The sequence below is a fragment of the Triturus cristatus genome, chromosome 12 (genome assembly GCF_964204655.1).
Source record: "Triturus cristatus chromosome 12, aTriCri1.1, whole genome shotgun sequence".
In the NCBI taxonomy this organism is placed as follows: domain Eukaryota; kingdom Metazoa; phylum Chordata; class Amphibia; order Caudata; family Salamandridae; genus Triturus; species Triturus cristatus.
In genome coordinates, this window is record NC_140595.1 from 618,212,297 (window position 1) to 618,231,248 (window position 18,952).

An 18,952-nucleotide genomic window follows, 5' to 3' on the forward strand; every position below is an offset into this window, starting at 1 on the left:
TTTTGACCTTCCTGTACATTTCTTGCCTATGCTTTACTATGCAAAAATCTTTTTGGCAGGGAAGCCATAATACTATCCCAATTTCTACAAGTCCTCTCTCATATACAAAGGGACCAATTGTTCACCAAACTAACCTACAGTTCAGCTATTGATTTCGATTCTGGTTGGCGTTTGACATTTTTGTATCAAAAACTGAGAAGTATCGGCAATGGTTAATTTATCTTTATGCATTAAATAATATGAAGTTTCTAAATGTTTCTTGTTTTTCACAGAAACTAACAATTTTTTAGAGGTCCCTATAAAATATGGGTTTAATCATCAATGAATTAATGACAGCCACAAACTACCGATCCAGCTTTCCCATTAATTAATTAGAACTTCGGAACATTAAATAAATTTCTGCCATCTGTATGGTGCAGCTTCTTTGCAGCAGGCATATTACCCCTGTGCGTTACATTAGATGAGTCAAACCTCAAAATTGCCAACAAACAAATCTCTAATCTATCTCCAGCAAGAAGATAAACAATCAGAGATAACAGTCTTAACACTTTAATAGTTGCAGAATAACTACTGGGTTTACAAGGAACTCTGCAGGGAGTTATGTGTCTTTAAGGGATAGTCTTTTTGCTGCACAGTTCTGCTGGTTAGGTGGAGCCCAGAGCCAGCGCGCGAATGCGCTGCTCTGCAAGGCTAATTGTAGAGGAGTACAGAGTAGAAGCTCCGGAGTACAAGCTCCGCCCACTCTGCCCATATTTGCCATTGGCTTGTGTCATTGTCCGTCCTAAGTGTTGCCTTCAGATTTTTCAATAGGCTTGTTAGTCCCTTCTTAGTACCGCCTCCTCTCCATTTGTCACCTCCCATGGCGACTGTCCCCTTTACTTTGAGTATTACATGGTAGGTGTTATTTTAGACTTTGAGCACTATTTTCGCTAATGAGGTTCTCCTACTGCACGCAGGACGTGCTTTGCTGCATTCTTTCCCCTGCCCTGTCCCGCCCCGCCTTCCCTCCCATTGTCCGTCCTTTTCACCCCCCTCCCGTTGTCCGTACATTTCACTCCCCCCTTCCTCTTGTCTGTGCGTTGTCCATGCATTTTACTATTCCCCTCCTTCCCTCCCGTTGTCTGTGCCTTTTACCCCCCCGCACCCCTACCATTGTCCGTACCTTTCACTTCCCCCCTGCCCTCCCTACCGTTGTCTGTCTTTCACTCCCCCAGCCCTCCCTCCCGTTGTCTGTGCCTTTCACTCCCCCACCCACCCCCTCCTGTTGCCTGTGCCTTTCAATCTCACCCGCGCCCCCGTTGGCCGTGATGCCACCCCCCTCCCGTTGGCCGTAATGCCTCTCCCTCCCTCCTCCCCCTCCCGTTGTCCGTGATGCCTCCCATTTGTAATGCAATAGGTTTCGCGTAAATGCAAGACCTATTGCATTACAAATGCTTGCATTAAAGAGTTTGCGCCCTGTTTACATGTGGCAATGACCTGCTCACAGCGACGGACACACAACCAGAGGTCTTTAGAGCACGTTACATGGTCACCAGTTACTTTATTTAAGGGCATACTTCTTTGTAACAAAAACACGTGAGCATAAAATGGTTTCAAAGTCATTTGATTTTTGTTTATGAACTTAAAAAATAACTCTTATTATGGAGTGTATACTGTCGTAAACTTCAATGACTTACACCCTTTTTGAGAAATTGTGTGTAGCTGTGCATGCACGACTTCATATTTAACTTGGAGTACATTAGAACAGCTTTGTACAAATTCAGTTCGATAAGAATTCTTTTTTTTCACAGACCGCGGCGATTTCAATGTACAAAACAACCATTTGAGTCTTGGCGTCACTTTCACATATGGTGGTGATCTGGGGCAGTTTACAGTGCTTAGGGTCTATTAACTTTGTCGACTTCAGAATTCTTTATTGCACAAAATAACATCTTTGAGATTAAAGCGCCCAGCAACCTGGCTGCTACATTCTTGCAACAGAGTTTTGTTTCCGTCTTCTCACCTTGAGGTGTGTGAGACTGGCCTGGTGGCGTGGGCCCTCCCGACCAGCAAGCTACCCTGCAACCGCACCGATCCTCGATGTCACAGACTTCCGGCCCCCATGGCCCAACATCCCGAGGGCCGGCCAGATCCCCTACACGCATGCCCAGCCGAGGGAGAGTGAAACCCCCCAAATCAGACCGAGAGGCGCCGACCTTGTCACACCTCTGGTCTCTTCCCCGAGGGAGGTTTCGATCGACCACCAGGCCCCCGGTGAGCGGCCGCCTCGCCTGCTGGGTGTCTGGAGTTCCTCCCAGACCCACCTGAACAGATCAAAGGGCCGAGCGACAGGAAGTCCCGACACACCGCCCCCAGGCACCAGACCCCTCTCCGCGAGGACTCCGGACTTCAAAGAGGAGGGGAAGTATAACAAGGGGTGCTGAAGGGACGGGAGACAGAGAAGACCTGGACTGACGAGAGCCTGCTGACCTGGTCGCGGCTCGATCGCTCCCCGAACGGAAGAACTCTGAACCATCTGAGCCCTGCTGACGCTGTCAAGGCTCCCCGAACTCTGAACCATCTGAGCCCTACCAACGCTGTCACGGCTCCCCGAACTCTGAACCATCTGAGCCCTGCTGACGCTGTTGCGGCTCCCCGAACTCTGAACCATCTGAGCCCTGCTGACGCTGTCGCGGCTCCCCGAACTCTGAACCATCTGAGCCCTGCTGACGCCGTCGCGGCTCCCCGAACTACGAACCTCCGGTGCCTGCTGAGTGACTCGCGGCCCGCTCCTCCAAGAGAATCGGCAGAGATCGCCGAAAGAAGCAACATCCCCTCAGCTCGAGGATTGAGAGCTGTGCGCCGGATACTCTGCAGAGACACTGATTCAAAGACTGTCCCGCTACCCCTTACCCCTCATCACGAGCTCGCTGCCGCTTGTCGCACTAATTCTGCACCTGCCTTCCGGATCATAAAGATCCCTGACAACCAACGATAAAGTCTATTATCTTGTAAAGAACTCCTGTGTGGTGTCCCTCTATCCGAAGAAAGTGAGTGCAGCGTGTGCGATCCTAGGTACGAGACCCTTCCAGGAAGGGCCTCCCCGCTCTTGCTCGGCCTAACTCTGGGAAAGGTGGGCCTCCGGGTGGTCGGGAACGTATTCCGCAACCTCCCCGGGAACCGCCTTCCAACATTTGGTGGCAGGCGACGGGATCCGAGCCAACACCTAGAGATCGTGCAGTAGACGGCTAACGCACTACCAAGAAGAAATGGAAGGAGAAACCTCCCTAGGTGCCGCAGGCACCAACCCGAGCACGACATTCCGAGAGGACCAGTTGGAATCTTATACGCACCGAGAACTGAAACAATTTTGCAAAGACCTTGGAATCGCTACCACTGGACTAAGCACGAAAGAGGACTTCCAGGGAGCATTAAAAACCTGGGTCGAGGCGGGGACTCCCCGGACACAAACAGAAGGAGAACCTCCTAACAAACCACGAAGCGCCCCGGAGAGGAACGGCGCCCCCGAGGGGGGCCTATCCCCAGAGGAACTAGCGGACCGAGAGAGAGGTCGCAACCACGAACTAGAACTAGCAAAATTAAAAATCGAAGGAGAACTAAAACTGGCCGAATAGAAGCTGGCGGTAGAACAGTTACGCCTACAAGGAGAACTTGAGGAAAAGAAACGACAAAGAGAACACGAAGAAAGAAAACTCCAACTGGAGCACGAACGTAGCCTGAAAGAGATCGAGCTCAAGGCTAAGAATGCGGAGGCCAGACCCTCGGAAACCCAACCCATCTCCTCCACCGTGGAACCAAAGGTCCACATCCCCAAGGATGTGGTGAAGGAATACTATAAGAACGACGACATCCAGCAATGGTTCAAAGCCTACGAAGTCGCCATGACCTCCCACCGAGTCCCGCAGAAAGACTGGGGGGCTGGGCTGTGGGGCCAGTTCCTGAGCGAGGGGAGAGATACCCTGCTGGACCTGCCCTCCACGGTGATGAACTCCTACAGTCACATGAAAGAGGCCCTTGTAGCCAGATATGGGCTCACCCCTGAAATGTACCGGCAACGGTTTAGAGACTGCAAGAAGATACCCGGTACCACCTGGGTGGAGTACGTGAACTTTTACAGCCGGGCCTTGGACGGGTGGATCAAGGGCAGCAAGGTCTCCACCTTTGAGGAGCTGTTCGACCTAATTGCATGGGAACACTTGTCCGCTAATTGCTTTGTAGAACTGCGCCAGCAGCTCCTGGACAGCAAACTCACAGACCCTCGAAAACTGGCCGTCGAGGCTGACCGGTGGGTCAACACCCGGGCCTCCCGGGGTCCCGTGGGAGACTACGGTCGCCACAGTCAGGGACCCCCTCGCCAGAGGGGCAGAGGGAATCCAGGCCGGCCAAGGGAACTCCCGGGGGGATCCCCGCTCAGCCCCCCCCCCAGGGGACAACCTCCGCCCTTTCCAGCTCCACCTCCGGCTAGCCCCGGGCCACCGGGGAGGCCGGGGCCCCGAGTGAGGATCACCTGTTTCCGCTGCCAACAGACCGGACACTACGCCAGCGACCCTCAATGTCCCATGTACCAGCGAACCGCCACAACCACCACGCCGGCTCGACAAATGGCCTCCGTAGCCCTGGGGGAAGAGATGGAAGACTCCGAAGAATGGGAACCAGCCGCCATGGCCTTGGTCTCCCTAGGGGACCGGGAGATGGTCCCCGGAACGTCTCTACCCGCCAACACGAAGAAGTACCGACAGCAGGTGGCGGTCAACGGTCACCGCGTCGAGGGCCTCCGGGACACGGGGGCGAGTGTCACGGCGGTTCATTGTCACCTGGTCTCCGAAGATCAGATCCTGCCCGGCGCCTTTTGTCCCGTCGTATCATCAGACAATTCCGAGAGCCTCTGCCGAATGGCCCTAGTTCCCTTCGAATGGGGGGGGGAGTCACTGGCAAGTTAAAAGTGGCGGTTCGAACCTCCCAGCCCGTGGACTGCCACCTGGGCAACGACCTGGAGAATTCCCCGTGGGGACAAGTGGAACGAAGAGCCCATCTCGAGATGATGGGCCTACCCGAATGGGTATGCGCCACCACGCGCTCGATGACTCTCAGAGTGCCTTCCTCCGAGGGGGGGGGAGGCCATGCCGCTGAGCACCGCCATCATCCCCGAGGTCCAGGATGCGCCACCAGGGGCCAACGACCCCCTTCCGGACGAAGCGACCGTTCCCGACGAGGGGTCCGTGCCTCCCGACCCCGAACCCCTGACCGAGCTCGGGGACCTGCCGGAAATGGCCCAGTGGCACTGCGAAGGAGGCCCCTCCCGAGAAGAATTCTGCCAAGAACAATCCACCTGCCCTTCCCTCATTGGACCCCGACAACAGGCCGAGGCCCAAGCAGCAGGCGACCGGACCGGCAACCACTGGGTATACTGGGAAAACGGCCTCCTGTACAGCGAACAGAAGTCGGCCGAGTTGGGATCGGCCCGAGTACTGGTGGTACCCCGGCGCTTCCGAAGTCTCCTCCTGGGCCTGGCCCATGATGTACCCCTGGCCGGACACTTAGGCCAAGATAAGACCTACCAGCGACTCGTCACCCACTTCTATTAGCCCAAGATGCGAGCGAATGTGGAGGCCCACTGCAAGTCCTGCCTCACGTGCCAGGCCAGCGGAAAGAGTGGGGGGAAGCGCAAGGCTCCGCTACAACCCTTCCCCGTCGTCAGTACTCCTTTTGAGCGGGTAGGAATCGACATCGTGGGACCGCTGGACCCCAAGACCGCCCAGGGCCACCGGTTCATCCTCGTCCTGGTGGACCATGCCACCCGCTACCCCGAAGCCATCCCCCTCCGCACCGTGACGGCCCCCGTGGTGGGCCGGGCCTTGATGGGGATCTTCTCCCGCTTGGGGTTCCCCCGCGAAGTCGTGAGTGATCGGGGTACGAACTTTATCTCCAGATACATGAGGTCCCTCTGGCAGCAGTGCGGAGTATCGTACAAGTTCACCACCCCGTACCACCCCCAAGGGAATGGCCTAGTCGAACGCTTTAACAGGACACTGAAAGGAATGATCATGGGCCTCGAAGAACCTCTACGCCGGCGATGGGACGTCCTCCTCCCATGCCTCCTGTTCGCCTACCGGGAGGTTCCACAAAAATCCCTGGGGTTCAGCCCATTCGAACTGCTATATGGACACCCCGTCTGGGGACCCCTGAGCCTGGTCAAGGAGGGTTGGGAAACGACTCTCCGGGGGACCCCTCCGGATGTGTTCCGATACATCTTGGCGCTCCGCAACCAGACCCGTAAATTCCGAGAACTCGCAGAGGCGAACCTCGAGGCTAGCCAGGAAGAGATGAAGCGCTGGTATGACCAGAATGCTACGCTGGTCGAGTTTCAGCCGGGCCAACAAGTCTGGGTCATGGCCCCGGTGAAACCCTGCGCTCTCCAAGATAAATGGACTGGACCCTTCAAGGTGGTCGAGCGGAAGAGCCAAGTCACCTATCTCGTTGATGTGCAGTCCCCGCGGAACCCCCTCCGGGTTCTCCACGTGAACCGCCTCAAACCCCACTTTGTAAGGACGGAGTTGAGTTTACTCCTGGCCACCGACGATGGGGCCGAAGAAGACACCGAGCCCCCTCCAGACCCCCTGGGGGCGAAAGAGACCGATGGTTCCGTGGAGGGGGTGAGACTATCAACCGCCCTCACAGCCCAACAGTCCGACGACTGCCGCCAGCTACTAAGGCAGTTCGCGGACCTCTTCTTCCTAACCCCTGGGGTCACCAACTGGTGTGTCCACGACGTGAACACCGGCGACAGCCCGGCCGTGAGACACCGGGCCTACCGGGTCCCTGATCGGGTCCGAACCTGCATCCAGACCGAGGTAGCAAAGATGCTGGCCCCTCGGGGTGATTGAACCCTCCGACAGCCCCTGGGCCAGCCCGGTAGTCCTGGTTCCGAAAGCGACTACCCCGGGTATCGCCCCCGAGCTGAGGTTTTGCGTGGACTACCGAGGACTCAATGCGGTCACCCGAGCAGACGCTCACCCTATCCCCCGCGCAGACGAGCTCATTGACCGCCTCGGGGCCGCTCGCTACCTCAGCACCTTCGACCTAACCTGTGGATACTGGCAGATTGCCCTCACCGAGGGAGCCAAGGAGCGCTCCGCCTTCTCCACCCCGGATGGGCACTACCGCTTTAGGGTGATGCCGTTTGGAATGAAGAATGCCCCGGCCACCTTCCAGTGGCTGGTGAACAGGGTCCTGTCCGGACTAGAGGGGTTCAGCGCGGCATACCTCGACGATATAGCGGTATTCAGCTCCCAATGGACCGAGCACCTCCAGCACCTCCGACAAGTCCTGCTGGCTCTGCGCCGAGCCGGCCTCACCATCAAAGCCAGCAAATGTCAAATTGGGCACGGCTCCGTAACCTATCTGGGGCACCAGGTGGGAAGCGGACAGGTCGCCCCCCTCCAGCCAAAGATCGACGCCATCTTGTCCTGGGAACCCCCCACGACCCAAACGGAAGTCCGGGCCTTCCTGGGCCTCACCGGTTACTACTGGAGGTTTATTAAGAACTATGGCAGCATCGCGGGCCCCCTCACAGAGCTGACCTCCAAAAGACACCCCAAGAAAGTACAATGCACTCCCCCCTGCCAGAAAGCGTTTGACGCCCTAAAAGCCGCTATGTGTACGGCTCCAGTGCTTAAAGCCCCCGACTACGCCCAGGAGTTTGTGGTCCAGACGGACGCCTCGGAACACGGCATCGGGGCAGTCCTCTCACAGTTCGACGACAAAGGCATAGATCAGCCCATAGCCTTCATCAGCCGAAGGTTACTGCCCCGAGAACAGCGGTGGAGCACTATTGAAAGAGAGACCTTCGCAGTAGTCTGGGCCCTCAAAAAGCTACGGCCCTACCTGTTCGGAACACACTTCCGAGTGCAAACCGATCACCGACCCTTGTGGTGGTTGATGCAGATGCGAGGGGAAAACCCCAAGCTGCTACGCTGGTCCATCTCCCTCCAGGGGATGGATTTTACTGTGGAACATCGCCCCGGGATGGACCACGCCAACGCGGACGGCCTGTCCCGATTCTTCCGCTTCAGCGAGGAGAACCCCCAAGTGGATGGGTAGTTCTCCCCGCCTTTCAGCTGGGGGGGGCAATGTGTGAGACCGGCCTCGTGGCATGGGCCCTCCCGACCAGCAAGCTACCCTGCAACCGCACCGATCCTCGATGTCACAGACTTCCGGCCCCCATGGCCCAACATCCCGAGGGCCGGCCAGATCCCCTACACGCATGCCCAGCCGAGGGAGAGCGAAACCCCCCAAATCAGACCGAGAGGCGCCGACCCTGTCACACCTCTGGTCTCTTCCCTGAGGGAGGTTTCGATCGACCACCAGGCCCCCGGTGAGCGGCCGCCTCGCCTGCTGGGTATCTGGAGTCCCTCCCAGACCGACCTGAACAGATCAAAGGGCCGAGCGACAGGAAGTCCCGACACACCGCCCCCAGGCACCAGACCCCTCTCCGCGAGGACTCCGGACTTCAAAGAGGAGGGGAAGTATAACAAGGGGTGCTGAAGGGACGGGAGGCAGAGAAGACCTGGACTGACGAGAGCCTGCTGACCTGGTCGCGGCTCGATCGCTCCCCGAACGGAAGAACTCTGAACCATCTGAGCCCTGCTGACGCTGTCGCGGCTCCCCGAACTCTGAACCATCTGAGCCCTGCTGATGCTGTCGCGGCTCCCCGAACTCTGAACCATCTGAGCCCTGCTGACGCCGTCGCGGCGCCCCGAACTACGAACCTCCGGTGCCTGCTGAGTGACTCGCGGCCCGCTCCTCCAAGAGAATCGGCAGAGATCGCCGAAAGAAGCAACATCCCCTCAGCTCGAGGATTGAGAGCTGTGCGCGGGATACTCCGCAGAGACACTGATTCAAAGACTGTCCCGCTACCCCTTACCCCTCATCACGAGATCGCTGCCGCTTGTGGCACTAATTCTGCACCTGCCTTCCGGATCATAAAGATCCCTGACAACCAACGATAAAGTCTATTATCTTGTAAAGAACTCCTGTGTGGTGTCCCTCTATCCGAAGAAAGTGAGTGCAGCGTGTGCGATCCTAGGTACGAGACCCTTCCAGGAAGGGCCTCTCCGCTCTTGCTCGGCCTAACTCTGGGAAAGGTGGGCCTTCGGGTGGTCGGGAACGTATTCCGCAACCTCCCCGGGAACCGCCTTCCAACAAGGTGGTAACTCTGTGATGTATTAAAACACGAAAGCACTGTGTGATCTTGTGTAAACATGAAAGAAATTAAAATTGTAAATGCTTTTTAAAAGAAGTACATTTATTTGTTCTTTTTCAGTATCTGTTTTGTGTTTTGGGATCCTAGTATGTTTGTAGTCTGCACACATTTTTGGGAGGGCTTTAAACAAGCACTTGCAATGCAATGGGTCTCGCATTTACGAGACTTTGAGCTACTGGCATTGTAAATGACAAACGTTTTATCTATGTGTTGGTTTTGAAAATAGATAAATAAAAGGCATTGTCGTTAACAATGCTAGTAGCTAAAAATTTTGCAAATGCGAGACCTATTGCATTGTAAATGCTTGTCTTGTTACTGGGGGCCGATTTTGCAGCACTGCCGCAAAACCAGTCCCCAGTTACAAAACCAGCCTCTCCTCCCATATCCGGTATTGCCAGTCTGACCTTGGTGCCAGGGCCTATTTGTTTTCATAGTCTGACCCGGGATGGGGTCTGAAAGGGGCTCTGGTGCTCGGGGGTCACAGAACTTGTGCTGCTTAAATGCAATATTATTTTTTTGAAAAGGTCAACAGTATGTTTTTAAAACACATCTCTTAACACATATAGAGTAGCCATTCACATATTAAATAAAATAACATAAGACACATTAAATAAAATAACATAAGAAAAACAGCTGATTAAGACATTAAACGCTTGTTAAAAAAAATGCATCAAGGTATTCTTTAAATTTCCCAACTTACTTGATGTTTATATACGAGCAACCTGGAGTTGAGGCAGTCCAGGCTTTTCTTCCAGGCTCCAGTGCGGAGAAAAGAGCAGGTCTGTAAAGGAGGGGCTGGGGACCTCTGGGCAGGCACGTAGAACAATTTCCAGGAGAGGCTTGGGGGCTTGGGTCAGCTGGGGGCCTCTTCTACAGCAGCCGCCTTCCTCCTATTTTCGAGTTCTGGCTGGTTGGAGAGCAGATTCGCAGCCAGCCAGGGATTCCTCACTGAATCCCTCTCACTTCTTTTTCAGTGAGGTGTCCGTCAATCTGGGTGAGCCCGAAAATAAAGGGCACATGAGGTCAAGGGCGGCGCCACCAAACCTTCTTGATGTGACCATTGTATTGGTCACAGTGGGGGCAGGCAGGTAGCATCAGCAGTAAATGAGCTGTAAATCACTGTAATTAGAGCCATCAGAGGTAGCAGTGTTCCCACTGATAGCCCTTTCAGTGTTGTTTTACAGGCCCCTGTCCCCAGATACAGAGGGGAAGGGGGGGGAGGTCATGGGCACTGCAGAGGCCTTCTTCGATATGCACCACACAGGGGAGGGACATGGCTAAATGATTAAGCTTTCATTTTAGTATGGACCATTCCTGCAGTCCTGGGACGCTTTCTTAATAAAAAGAAGTAGGGGAACAGACCGTAATAAATGTAAAAAGTAGGGGCAAGCCGTGCCCTTCCGATCCCGCCCACTTCGACCACTGCTTCTTCCCTTTATTTCCAAAATTTCTGGAACACGCTCTTCATAATCAGCTTCCTGTTCTACTGTAACCCCACTCTGCGCTTCCTCCTTCGTAGTCCAGTGTCCAACCGGCCAGTTCATCGGAGACAGCAAATCTTGCCCCCTAAAATGATCTCCAGTTCGCGCTCCATTTTACACTGGCCTCCCTCCTTTATTCTCCTACACTTGTCGGCTGCTTTTGATTCAGTAGTAAACTCGACTGTGCGTTCCACCCTCTCTTCCTTTGGTATCTCTGACACAGTTCTCTCTTGGTTCTCTTCCTGTCGTTTCTGATTGTACCTATTCTGTCTCAAGGGCCCATTCTTTTCTCGTTCTCTCTTGCCCCAGGGACAGTGTTGCCATTCTCTTGCGCACAGCCAACCAAAAAGTAGCCCAATATTGATACTTAAAGGAAGGAGAGGCTGGGACATCGTCAAGCAGGCATTAAATGGAGATATGTGGCCGGACCATTTTACAGAAGTGGTCTGCACAGAATGTATGCTCTTGCTAAGTCTGAAAAGATTTAAGTTCACAACCTTTACTTGACTCCGCCCTCATTTAATTTCTGCCCTGATCAATGCTCCAAGCAGAGCTGAAGTGCATAGGGATTGTTGTTTAATAAAGCGTTTGAATCCTGGAATCAGGCTTTGACGTACTGGTGGAGTGGTTGATATATATATATATATATATATATATATATATATATATATATATATATATGTATATTATCTACTGGCGGTCGCCAGTAGATAGTTATAGTTAGGACCGTGTTTCCATAGGAAATCTGAAAATTCTATTTTGAATAACTTTGGCGCCGGTTGACGAATCCTCGCGAAATTTTCAAAACTAATGGGGCGCTCCGCTCAGCTCCTACCCTGAAAGTCTCGGGGTGATTCGTCAAGCGGGGGCTGAGAAAAAAGGGGGGTCCCAAAACGTGTTTTCCCCATGCATTTTCCCATCGGACCTTTAGTCGAAGGTACAGCCCGAACGGCTGAACAGAATTACTTGAAATTTGGCAAAGAGGTAGTCCTCAGGTCAGGCATGTGCCTTTTACATATATGGTGTCAATCTGTTCAGTAGTTCCTGAGAAAATTGCAGTTAAAAGCACATAAATGTCTATAAGCGCGCACGGTGCGCGCACGGTGCGCGCACCTCAACGTGCGCGAGCGTAATTCTGATTGGTGGTTACATGTCAGTCAACGTTCGAATCGGTCGAAATCAGGAAGTGTCGGCCGCCATTTTGTGCGTTGTGTGTGTGTGACAGGGAAAAAGAAAGGTGGAGAACGTGAAAAGGGGGCAGGGTAGAGCGTTCCTGACCCCCTAGCCTTTGTCAGGGGGTCCCTGAAGGACCCCGAAGGGTGAAAAAAACATTTTTTTTTTTTTTTCAAAAAATCGCGGGGTGCGCGCACGGTGAAAAACCTTAAAAAGAAAAAAACATTTTAAACGAGTGTAAAATAAATATATAAAAAATATAATAAAACATACATAACTTAGCATTTAAAAAACCTTACAAATTCACTTAAAACAACCATAGGTTTCACACACGTTATAGTTAGGAATTAGCATTTAAAAAACCTTGCAAATTCACTTAAAAAACCATAGGTTTCACACATGTTATAGTTAACTGGACATTTCACTCGTAAAAAACCATTGAAATTCCACCGTTCTAGTTAGTTCAGATAACTATAACTCGCGCCCCATGCCACACTTTCACTTTATTGGCGGCCACGCCCCTTTCTTTAGATGCAGGTCTTCTAAAGAAAGGGGCGTGGCCACCATTAAAGTGAAAGCGCGGCATGGAGTGCTTTTACAAACAACCATTAGCAATGCAATAGGTCTCGCGTTTGCGAGAGTTTAAGCTATTGGCATTGTAAATGACAATGCCTTTTATTTATGTTTTATAAACCAATACATAAATAAAAGGTATTGTCATTTACAATGCCAATAGCTCAAACTCTCGCAAATGCGAGACTTATTGCATTGCTAATGCCTGTTTGATTCTAGCCTCTTGTTTTCTTTACACGCCTCTTGTGTTTCTAAGTCCTGCCTTTACAGGTCTACAATTTTAGCAAAACTCACTGTTTTCTGGATTTAGACCATCAAAATTCTCATGCTCGCTCTGATTTTCTCCTGACTTGATTATTGTTCTTTTGTACTGTTCTCCATTCTTACCTATTGTCTCACTCCTATAAACTCAGTCTTTAACTATGCTATTCAAATTCTCTTAAACTCTTTCCCATTTTCCATCTCATTCTTTGCCTCATCCCTCCCCTGGCTTTTGTTTTTTTTCCGGCTACAATTCAGCTTTCTATGAATTGCTTTCATATGCTTCCATGTCGTTGACCCTCTCAGTTTTCTCTGGTTCAGATTTACATTTCCCCCTTGTCCCTTATAACCTGCCTTTCAATTCTGATTGGAATTCCCCCCTCCTCCACTATAGATTCAAATCCTTTCCCCTTCTTGCTCCGGGGCTTTAGCATTCATAACCTTTTTCTGTATGCTCAACTCTTGTTTGGTGAAAGAACATCTTCTCTGTGAGGCATTCCCAGCTCTGCTAGCATGGTGAAATAATTTTACGGTGCACCATGTGATGTTTGTTCTTCTCAGCCCTTAAGCACCCGTGCTTGAGAAGTACAATAAAATGATATGAAATTAAGGTTTCAACTTAACATAACGGGAAACTAAAGTCTAGAGTTTGACTTCAGATAATGTGCAGTGTATGATGCAGCGGGGAAAGAGCCCCATGCACCTTCCCTCAGAACCTCTCAACATTAGGGCAACCATCACTGTCTGCTTTGGTTGAGGAATGCCTTAGCTCTGGAGAGCATGAAGGTAGTTTTAGGCTTCTAAAGTAGAACTATTTAAACACAAAGTAGACTGTTCCGTGAATATCACTAGAAATTCGCACTGGAGTATATGTAGAGCCACTGGGAGCATGTGCTCTTAGGAACAATTGACCACACACACCCAAGGGAATCATGCTTCATCATCGGGCTTTGCTCCACGTCGGGCTGTCACTGCAATGCCCGACAGGCCACTCAAGGGGGCACTTTACCAGAGATCTTTTAGTCATCAATAAAGAGACTGAGGGGCAGTGAGTGTGTGTCCAGTCAGTGAGTGAGAAGATTGGGACAAATTGGAAAAGAAAGGGTTGTGGCTTAAAATCAACTTACGACCATATAAGTCTATGTATTTAATAGGGTATCTGGTCAATGTTGATGTTAAAAATTTAGAAGAGACTGTGGAATATCATGGTCCAAGTCTCTTAAGTCCGAAGAGTGTTGTTCGCATGTAGGTTCAAGTAAGTGTACTTGAATCTTAATTATCAGTCAACATGTTTCATGCCTGGAGATGTCGAGAAGCGGTCAAATGGCATTTCATCAGGACCTTTATTGTATATACCTAATCTACTAAGAAGGGTGAGGAGCTCGTCAAATTAGCACACTCCTCAACCATCCATGAAAGAGGTGCAAACTTAAACTACCATCAGTCATAGAAACACACACCAAATCGTTTGGTATTCAGATTTCTATTGTCACCCTCCAAGACTTTGGTCGGGTCCTCCTGGATCATGAGGACTTAACTCACTGATAAACTACAAATGTGTGCATCGTAATATAAGGTAGTTTTAAGCCAGCTGGCTCTGCATGTGAATGAGCTGGGTGCTGTGCTGGACTCCGTGATGGTTCAGGTGTGATGTATGTTTGCTGGACCCTGGGAAATTGACAGTGGCCATAAGATGGGACAAGTGACGTGCTGCTGGTGTGATCTTGGCTCTAGTCAAGTGCCAGGTATAATGGTAACCCCATTGATGTTCCTTGTGTGATGCTCAGTGAACGTCTGAAGTAATACTACTTCTAGTATTGTTCTCACTGTGGTGCAGTGACGGCCAACACGGCTCACGGGTGTGAGGGGCGCGGACTGCAATGTAAAAAAATAACACTTGCCTTGCCGCCGGATCCCACGCCTCTGCTCCTGCTCTGCTGCGTCCGACTCCAGGGACAGGACGCAGGCATCCAGGCTCCCTCCCCTGAGCCAATCACAACGCAGCAATGCAGAGTTGTGTGTGGAATGAGCGCCATGACACAGCACTCAGCCAGGGGCTGGAGGGGTGGGCATGTTCTCCATGCAGGCTGTAATGCAGCCTGCATGGGGAACAGGGAAGCGCGCATGACTGTTTTGGGCAGCCTTAGCAAAGGAGTCGCCACTGCAGTGGTGATGTTGGTACCAGTGATGTGAGAAGCTGATATTGTTCCTGTATGATGATGTACCCAGTGGCATGCCATGTATGACACTGGTCCTAGTGTTATCCCACGTGTGACAGTGCTTCTAGTGATGCGTGACACATGATGATGCACCCAGTCAGTGCCAGGTATGATGCCCTGAGAACTGGTGAGCAACCAGGCTTGCTGATGGTACCAGTGATGTTACTGGTGCCGCAATGTGCCAGTGGTGCTTCCAGTGAAGTGCCAAATGTGATAGTGGTGTGCCAGGTAGGATGGATTGCACCCTTTTTGTGTGGTTCTGTGGGGGTCTTTGTAGGGGAATGCTAGTTGCTGTATTATGGTGGCCATTTAAGTGCCTGCCTGGATGTAACTTGGAGTCCCCATGAGCCTATGTTAGTTTCGACATTAGGAATGTTGTCTATATGAGGGCATTTTGGGGTCTCACCTGAAAATATGCTGGTTTTTGTATGTTCCTGCCTTGTTTGTGTGAGCCTCTGTTTGGGGTCTATGTGATAGCCGGTTTGGGCTATCTGGTGGACTATGATGGTGCTGATAGGGTCCTTCGGAGCTTCGGATGTGCTGTATTTTTTGTGAGGATCAAATTTAGTTTATGTAAAGGTCTGACTCTCTTCTGTCTGGGCTGTGTGATGGTGTGTTAGATTGTATTTAATTATATTTAGTGGATATGTAGAGGTCCTTTGGGAGAAATTTCAGGTCTTTCATCTCTTTGTGAGATAGCTGTGTGAGTGTCCGTTGTGTGCTTAGTGAGAGTTTTTCTTCTGTGCGACAGTAGGGTTTGTTTGTTGTGTTTTGCAGGTGGGCTGGGTCTAAACGAGGGCTGTCAGTGGTTTTATGAGGGGCTAAATGAAGGTATATTTTGGATAATGTCTCTGAAGGGGATGGGAGGGACTCTTAGGTCCATCGGTTTCTCTGCTGGGGCTGTTTCATACCCATTGGTGGCTTTATGAGATTGTGCGTGGGTTATGTAGGTGCCTGCTGGGGCAATGTTACAGTCCTTTGGAAATTATGGGAGATGTGTGTTTTTGGGGTGTACGCGAGTGTTTGGTGGACATTTGAAAGAGACTATCTGACGGTTAGTTGATGACAAACTGCGAATGTATCCTGAACAAGGGAACGATTAGTTACTTGTGTACATCACCGATCAAGAGTGCCAGCCATCTTGTGTTTGTTGAAGCCCTGTCTTGTGAAATTTCTGCCCAACTTATGAATCCCTTGTGTATTGTATACTCAGTTGTTGCATCTTCTGTGATCCGTGCCACACTAGTCATATGCTTTCTGAATTCTCCTTTCTTGCTGTTCCTAACGCTTGTTGCCATCTCTCCCTCTGCCACCAGCTGTCAATCTCTGTTTCCGGAATCACCTCGCTGGCTTCTGGCCACGCGTCAGCTCGACCGGTGCAAGAAGGCGCTGCGCATTTTCGCCGAGGCCAACGGTATTAACGTGGATGATGAATTATACAACCATGACAACCTGTTTGCAGGTAAAATGTGGGATGTTGACTATCTTCAGTAATGCAGTATTATGAATTGCTGTTTTGAACAAAAATGGCTAATGTGTTCTTCATAATTGAAAAGCTGTGGTTCTCACCATGGAAAATGTCCAGATCGCTTGGGTCACCTTTTGTATGGGGGCTTCTTAGATTGTTCTACCGCTGTGTTGGGGCTGTATCTCAAGTCGGAAACTAGGACTCCCAAGAGTTGATGGTGGCACATGAGGCAACGCATCACAACTCGTTTGGCGATAGACCCCCCTAAACAAGCCGCTTTGGTGTGCACCTATGCATGCGCCTTCTTGGACCAGTTTGAGCGATGGGAGGGCTTGGCATTCTGCTCTAGTTGGCGCTTTAAGGATTTAACCTACTTATAGAAAAGAAAAGGTATGAAGTGATGGTTCACTTTGAAAATCATGGAACACATAGTTAGGGCCCCCTAACATTGAGTAGTCACCCAGGCGAGTGCTGTCCTCGCTCCATTAGCGCCTTCACATTCGCCACCCCAGGGTAGTGCAAGTGATAGCAAAGAATATCAAGCAAGACTGAACAGAAGAGTGAGAGAGAGTCTCTCCTCAGCCCAGATAAATACCTACTCCACACCTGGAGCTGGGCTAGACAAGAGTGAGGCAAAGGGAGCCTTGGCTACTGATTAGAGGAATAAATCTGGCATTAAGGTCATGAATAGGACTAACGAGGAACCTTCAAATATGCCAGAGGTGCTACAGGTGCATATAGATGACTTAAAACATAATAATCCGGAGGTTCTAGTTTGAGATCTAAGATCTCCATATATTAGTAGGTTAATCTTGGATGAAAGTGATGCACCAGTCTATCTCTTGGGCGAGGACATGTCATTGGTTAGAGGGAGGACTTTATTGGTGGTTTTGAATGAGACATGTATGACCAAACAAACAGTAGGACAAAGACCAGGGTTGAGCAGAAACCCAAAGAGCAGTGAATTATTATGGTGTTCTCTTTGATAGAAGATTAGCAAAAAAGCACATTATTTAGCTTAACATAAGACTCCCTGAACCAGGAGGCAGATATCGATTGTGACGGGCAGATGTGTGCTATCAGTGGGCATAAGGCCTGTAACCCCAACACAGACCCACTTATTGATGCATCAAGCACTATATCAATCAGCCGCCTACAGTTCACACCATCATCTAAAGTGAGTAGTGCATTAGTAATTGCACGTTTAGTAAATGCACACTGCGCTGCCATTGATGATCTATTGATTCATGAGCTTGATACTCATTCCAGAACCTTGGCTTGATGACTTTCCTGCTTTTGGCTATCCCATAGAGTCAGGGGGTAGTCAGGATGGACAGAGTTAATGGCAAGGGCAGTGGAGTAACAATGAGCCATCAGTTAATATTGCCCATTCATCCGGTTTCGACCAACATATCACCGGCTTATGAAAAGGTAGGCCCCAATTTTAATCACTGCTATAATACCGAATTGATCACAAACTTCTGTTTACATCCAACTGGGAGTTATAGTCCAAGTACAGCTGCATTGTTTGTGAGCATCACAGAAGGGAATAACATGCCCATTTGTGTATATCCTCCATTCTCGGGTGCACAAAGTAGAATGGGATGCAGATGGGGTGATGCATCTTGCTACCAATCGGAGCCAAACTTTGGAAAACCGAGCACTACAGAAGTGATGAGAATCTGACCCCGGGAAAAGCATAAAGGGCTAAAAAAAAAAAAAAAGTCAGCCCTTTGTAAACCCAATCATCTACTAAAGACTAGATAGCTCATATGATGGGCCCCCATATTGGGCCTGAAATCTCTTCCCTCAATCTTTATGCCTCAGAGAAACAAGGTCTACAAAAACACAAATAATACGATTACCTGGTTCTCTGAAGACCTGAGAACTGCAAAAGCTAACGTTGAACGGGCTCCACAGGCTTGGTAAAAAATCCAGAGAGCTGAAACTTCATATTAAGAAGAAAGTAAGGACACATTTAGAAAGTACACTCAAGGTAAAGAAGAATTCTATTACTGATCAAATCGAGAGGCCAGGTAACTTTGGACATGAACATGTTAAATCTCTAAATCTCAGTTGCAAACTGCACTGTGTCCCCTCTCCCCCCCCCAAAGAGGAATGGTGCCAGGTGATTCACGATGATTCCATGGAGAAGCTTCTTAGTACTAGACACATTATCACCAACAGTACCAGCACTGGGTACTGGAAAGCTCGGTGTTCCAGTCTGCCCAAACACAATAATAGCCCACGTTTTCTTTCTTGGAATTTTTCTGCCTTGGAAGCGACTCCTGGTGAAGTTAACGACAGAGTAAACTTTTTATGCCCTGTGACCTATAAGAGCCCCCCTTGCTCCTTTGTGGTCATCAAACTTTGCAACTCTAAAAGGCCGCTGGCTTCCCAGTTTGTGAACGAATCATTAAAAAGTGAATCCCATTTCAGTGATTTGAAAAAATGTGTCTGTTAGCATCCCTAATCTGAAACAAAAAAACATTCAAAGAGATTTCCAGCATCCCCT

The 18,952-nt window shown here is 50.4% G+C and overlaps 1 protein-coding gene across 1 annotated transcript in view; it reads left to right on the plus strand.

Annotated features, from left to right (window-relative positions):
• SLC22A31 (solute carrier family 22 member 31) overlaps positions 1-18,952 on the plus strand; it is a 220,486-nt gene that overhangs the window by 185,122 nt on the left and 16,412 nt on the right. Inside the window, exon 5 of the mRNA XM_085640018.1 lies at positions 16,286-16,431. Within this exon, the coding sequence (XP_085496144.1) occupies positions 16,286-16,431 (146 nt within the window). The remainder of the gene's footprint in view (positions 1-16,285; positions 16,432-18,952) is intronic.